The sequence below is a fragment of the Populus euphratica genome, unplaced genomic scaffold (genome assembly GCF_000495115.2).
Source record: "Populus euphratica unplaced genomic scaffold, PopEup_1.0 scaffold102.1, whole genome shotgun sequence".
NCBI classification, from domain to species: Eukaryota; Viridiplantae; Streptophyta; class Magnoliopsida; order Malpighiales; family Salicaceae; genus Populus; species Populus euphratica.
The window spans coordinates 538,272-544,056 of NW_011499957.1; the positions used below are offsets into that span (position 1 = coordinate 538,272).

The 5,785-nt window shown below is 38.9% G+C and overlaps 1 protein-coding gene and 1 long non-coding RNA gene across 3 annotated transcripts in view; one reads left to right on the top strand and one right to left on the bottom strand.

Moving 5' to 3' along the window:
- The first annotated feature begins 2,977 nt into the window (after window positions 1–2,977).
- Window positions 2,978–5,785, top strand: part of LOC105138427 (extensin-2-like) — a 4,203-nt gene continuing 1,395 nt past the window's right edge. Inside the window, exons 1-4 of the mRNA XM_011044489.1 lie at window positions 2,978–3,237; window positions 3,319–3,578; window positions 3,658–4,522; window positions 5,007–5,570. Coding sequence (XP_011042791.1) covers window positions 3,108–3,237; window positions 3,319–3,578; window positions 3,658–4,522; window positions 5,007–5,570 — 1,819 coding nt within the window. The 5' untranslated portion in view covers window positions 2,978–3,107. The remainder of the gene's footprint in view (window positions 3,238–3,318; window positions 3,579–3,657; window positions 4,523–5,006; window positions 5,571–5,785) is intronic.
- Window positions 3,232–5,785, bottom strand: part of LOC105138425 (uncharacterized) — a 2,848-nt gene continuing 294 nt past the window's right edge. The window contains exons 2-4 of one of the 2 annotated variants that reach the window (XR_844773.1): window positions 5,619–5,711; window positions 3,593–3,694; window positions 3,232–3,278 (exon numbers count right to left, since the gene is read on the bottom strand). This is a non-coding gene — a long non-coding RNA (uncharacterized LOC105138425). Of the gene's footprint in view, window positions 3,279–3,592; window positions 3,695–5,532; window positions 5,712–5,785 lie in introns of those variants that run through there. The other variant, XR_844772.1, reaches the window with a different exon arrangement.

Genomic DNA, 5,785 nt, shown 5'->3' on the forward strand with positions numbered 1-5,785 from the left:
AGCCAGCCAGCCAGGCCCTCCAGCAGCCCTTCTCTCTTCCAAGCAACATAGCAACAAAAAGGGCAGACAACAGTGTAGATAATGCTAATATATTGCTTCATCGCTAACAACTCATGTCCTTTTTTTCAATACTTAACACAGAAACTAAAGGTAGACTTTTAGAGGTGATGCATTACACGGCATTGATTTCCCAGGAGTGAGAGAGAGCTGGGAATTAGGTGCCATTAATTTCAAAGAATTCGCAACATGTTCGTATACCCATTTTCTCTATCTCTCAGAATGAGAGTTGTTCCGTTCATATTTTATTAAACCCCATTTGGAGGTTTGAATGAGAATGAGAGTTGTTCAGTTCATATTTATTAAACCCCATTTGGAGGTTTGAATGGGGGGTGAGCTCTCATCATGGTCGGCGAGGTTAACTAATTAATTGCTTTAAAAAAAATTAAAATGATGCAAGAAATACAAAATATAAATAGGGTTTTGCTCGGATTCATGGGTCAAATCCGAGTTTTTAACCGGAGCAACTCCTTCTTTGTGGATCGATCGTGAAACCCAAACCGGGTCGACCGAGTCCTAAACACACCTGCAGTGCCGGGCTGGTTTCGTATCCATGGTTTGATTTACAAGCAAGAAGATGTTCCATAAATGCTTCGTTGAATGGGCTAGTAAACTTGCTGGTTAGTTGATCATTTGTCATGAGCAAGAAAAGGAATTCATTAGGTCAAATTAATAAATATACATGTGGTAGATTTTTCATTATTATCATGCTGAATAATTTTTGACAGCTGTGTGCATGAACTGGGATGACTCTAAAGACGATGACTTTTATGCAAATGGCCTCTCGAGGACGGTCGGCCGATGAAATGGAAACTAGATATGCCATGCTCCATGTGCTTACCATATGTAACCATACTACTCTGCCGTAGACTTCCTCTAGTTTAAGAATTTTAATGGAAATAATTCATGCTGATGATGGTAAATGTCCCATCAAATAAATAAAATCATTCAATTTTGTCTTTTGAATAATAATAGTTTCTAACATTTTTTTTCCGTTATGATTTAGGTTTGGAGTCTTTTTATTATTATTTTATTGATAATGTATTCATTCCATTATTTTCTCCTTCGTTCATCAATAAATACCATTTCTTCATAGCAGATAAATATTATAAAAACGAGTTTGTTTTTATGTTTTAAAATTATTTAAAAAAAAAATTAAATTTATTTTACCTTTTCTTTACTCCAATATATATATGTTATTTTTTTTTTCATAATCACATGACGCTTAGATTTGATGAAAGGACTACATTGTTAATAAAAAAAATTAGGTTCAAAACCAAAAAAAAAAAAAAAGAACCAATCTTCTTTTGTTGGTAAAAAATTCAAGAACAATTTTTAACTAATTAGCCTAATAAAAATACCATGAAATTTTATATACCTTTAACTAACCTTATCTAAAACAAAAACCAAATTGATTAAAGCTAATCAAGGGACAGCCTCAATCACTCTTCTTGCCAGGTCGTTTTCAGGAAAGCAAGGGGACATGCAGATGTCTAAAGCAAGAAATATTTGGCTTCCACTATCATTATTTCTTGCACAAAATGAAACTGCACTCAGAAATCAGAATAATTAACCATATTCTCTTTTACAGCTTATAACATGCTTGTTTCGGCTGTGTTTGCACCGGGAGTTTCAGGAAATTTTGAGTTTTGTCTTTTTTTAATTGTTTTTTTATATTTTTAGATAATTGTGATGTCATATTTTTAAAAATAAAAAAAAATATTATTTTGGATGTCATATTATTAAAAATAAAAAAAATATTATTTTAATAAAGAAAAACAGTTTAGAAACCTACTTCAACCCCACTCAAGCATGCCTGCGTCTCTCTCTTCCTTCTTTCTTTTTTGTCCCCTCTCCATGGTGCGTTGCTCAAAATACCCACAAAAGCTGCACTAGCACTTATAGCGATCCACAACTCATAATTGAGAAATCACATGCAATATTGATTAAAACATGGCATCCAAATAAAAATATAGAAAAAAAAAGTAAGCATTTCGTTCGTGAAGAGAAGTTGCTTGTGATGTACCCTATTAACGTGCATCGTTGAAGAATCAGGAGAGGTTTGCAATCGACAAAGCCATGACAGACAGTAACGTGAACATCTTGCCTTCTTTGACTCTTCTCATTTCTCTCATAAATCCTTAATTAATATGGCATTGTTCTCTTCAAGATCCTAGTTTCTTTTTCCAAAATAGCACATCATGGATAAAGTTTCGAGAAATTACACAGTTTTAAAAATATTTAAAGAATTTCCACAGCTCAGTCCATGAACCTGGACTGCTTTCTTGAAGTATTTTTGGACTGTAAGGGTTCCTCATTTGGGATTGTGCTATTTCGAGAGAGAAACAACAAGAAAAACCCACGATCTTTCAAATAATAATAATAATAATAAAGAAAGATGGCTAGAAATTAGTAAGTGGTTGAGCATCTTCTCGTAAGAATGTGAAAGGGAAAGGCTAGGAACCAGGTCGTGATTTTTTGAGTGTGAGGGCTGGAAGCATATAGGAGCTGCCACCTGCCTTCTTTGACAACTGTTAGAGGAAGAACAATATTTTATAAGTGATCTTCCCAAAGCACTAATAATCAAATTTGGAATTCAAAAATATGGAAAGCTTATGAATCATAAGGTGATGGGAGGTCAGCAGTAAATAAATGAACAGGGGAGGGGAGTGGAATTAATAAAAAACGACTTGAAATAGAGAATTAAATCATTGATTAAATGATTAGTTAGATATTAGTTCACAACGAATAGAGGAATCCAAGAGCACAAAACGGTGTTTGATTTTTAAAAAAGAAAAATAGCATGGAAGGTCAGCTTGAAAACCCCATTTGCAAGATTAATCTAAAGACCAATTCGTACTGGTCCATGATGATAGCTCTCCTTCAACGACCGTAATTGCTATATATACTATGTGTTTCATGCATGCTTTCTCATCAAAAGAAAACAGAAGCACGAGTTTTTCCCTCACCTTCTCTTAATCCAATAAGAAAGAAAGGGTGGTGTGAAAGTCCAACACATTGCCGATAGTTGGTGGGATTCAGGGGAAGGAATGACAGGTTCTAGTGGCGGCCCCCTTAGGGGTCGTCTGTGGCCTCAATTGGCAGTGGCATTGACTATTCTCTTTGTTGCAAGCAATGTAGGTTCAGTCTCAGGAGATGCTTATGTTTACAGTTCTCCACATATATGTACAAGTCTCCACCACCTCCATCCCCATCTCCCCCTCCACCATACATGTATAAATCCCCACCACAGTTCTCCACCTCCACCACCGTATATATACAAGTCTCCACCACCTCCTTCACCTTCTCCACCACCTCCTTATGAGTATAAGTCACCACCCCCTCCTTCTCCATCCCCACCACCACCATACATGTACAAGTCACCACCTCCTCCATCACCTTCTCCACCACCTCCTTATGAGTATAAGTCACCACCCCCTCCTTCTCCATCCCCACCACCTCCTTATGTGTACAAGTCACCACCTCCTCCATCACCTTCTCCACCACCTCCTTATGAGTATATCCCCATCTCCACCTCCACCATACATGTATAAATCCCCACCACCACCCTCTCCATCCCCACCACCACCATACATGTACAAGTCACCACCACCACCCTCTCCATCTCCACCACCACCTTATGTTTACAAGTCACCTCCTCCACCTTCACCATCACCACCTCCACCATACATATATAAATCCCCTCCACCCCCTTCTCCATCACCACCACCTCCCTACTACTATAAGTCACCTCCACCCCCAGTACATTCTCCTCCTCCACCATATTATTACGAGTCACCACCACCACCTTCTCCCTCACCACCCCCACCATATTATTACAAGTCTCCACCACCACCCAAAAAATCACCACCTCCACCATATTACTATAAGTCACCACCTCCTCCCTCACCACCACCACCACCACCACCATATTACTATAAGTCACCACCTCCTCCCTCACCATCACCACCCCCACCATACTACTACAAGTCCCCACCTCCACCTAAACATTCACCACCCCCACCTTATTACTACAAGTCACCACCACCACCCTCACCATCTCCTCCTCCTCCATACTACTACAAGTCTCCACCTCCTCCTTCACCGTCTCCTCCACCACCATACTATTATAAATCTCCTCCGCCACCTTCTAAATCTCCTCCACCTCCTTATTACTACAAGTCTCCCCCACCTCCAACTAAGTCTCCACCTCCTCCAACACCATACTACTATAAATCCCCACCACCACCTTCACATCCTTTACCACCACCCTATTATTACAAATCTCCACCACCACCTAAAGCTTTACCTCCTCCATACCACTACATTTCTCCACCTCCACCTGTCATTTACCCTCACCCCCACCACCATGATTTAATAGTCAAAGTGGTAGGAAAGGTTTATTGCTACCGATGCTATGACTGGAAATATCCAATGAAGTCACATAATAAAAAGCATCTAAAAGGTACATTTTTTTTAAAATTGATTAAGCTTTAGTAATATTTTTCCTTAAATTTTCACATGCATCCCCATCTTCCTTTTCATGATTTTGAATATTATGCATATATTTTTCATGTTTCTAATTTATAGAAATGTCTCTAAGTTATATAATTAATCCATTTTCCAAACAATAATATTAGTGCTTGATAGCGACTAACTTATTAGGCATATAACTTGATTACGTATATTAATTATTAAAAGGATCCTAATTCTAATTAATTATTTTATTTAAATTAACACCAATGCACTCATACAAATTAATTTGAACATTCATGTTTGAATTTCCAATCCTAATAAGGAATTGTGATACCTTTACTAAGAATAAATGTAGTTATTAGAAAGAACCAGGAATATTATTATTTATTTTAGTTTGATTTGCACAATAAACTTGCTGCTATTGTGTTAGTAATGACACTACATGCTCATTTTTTTTGTTGTACATGGAATAGGCGCCGTGGTGGAGGTAACATGCAAAGCAGGTACAAAGAAGGTCAAGGCTTATGGTAAAACCAAGATCAATGGAAAATACAGCATTACAGTGAAAGGTTTCAATTATAGAAAATATGGAGGCAAGGCATGCAAGGCCAAGCTTCACATGGCACCAAAGGGTTCACCATGCAACATCCCAACTAAACTACATTGGGGTAACAAGGGTGCCTCTCTAAAGGTGAAGTCCAAGACAAAATATGAAGTTGTGCTCTCAGCTAAACCATTTGCTTATGCTCCTAAGACCCCTTACAAGAAGTGTCACAAATACAAGCCCACTCCTGCTCCATACTACTACAAGTCACCTCCACCTCCTCCTTCAACTTACATTTATAAGTCACCACCACCTCCACCATATCTTTACAAGTCACCCCCTCCACCATCATATATCTATAAATCACCACCACCACCAACTCATTCCCCACCACCACCATATTACTATAAATCACCACCACCTCCCTCACCATCTCCACCACCTCCATACTATTATAAATCTCCACCACCACCATCTCCATCACCACCACCACCCTACTACTACAAATCACCTCCACCTCCAGTTCACTTTCCTCCCCCACCATACTACTACAAGTCACCCCCTCCACCATCACCATCTCCTCCCCCACCCTACTACTACAAGTCACCACCTCCACCATCCCCTTCTCCTCCACCTCCATACTACTACAAATCCCCTCCACCACCCGATCCTTCACCACCACCTCCATACCACTACAAGCCCCCACCA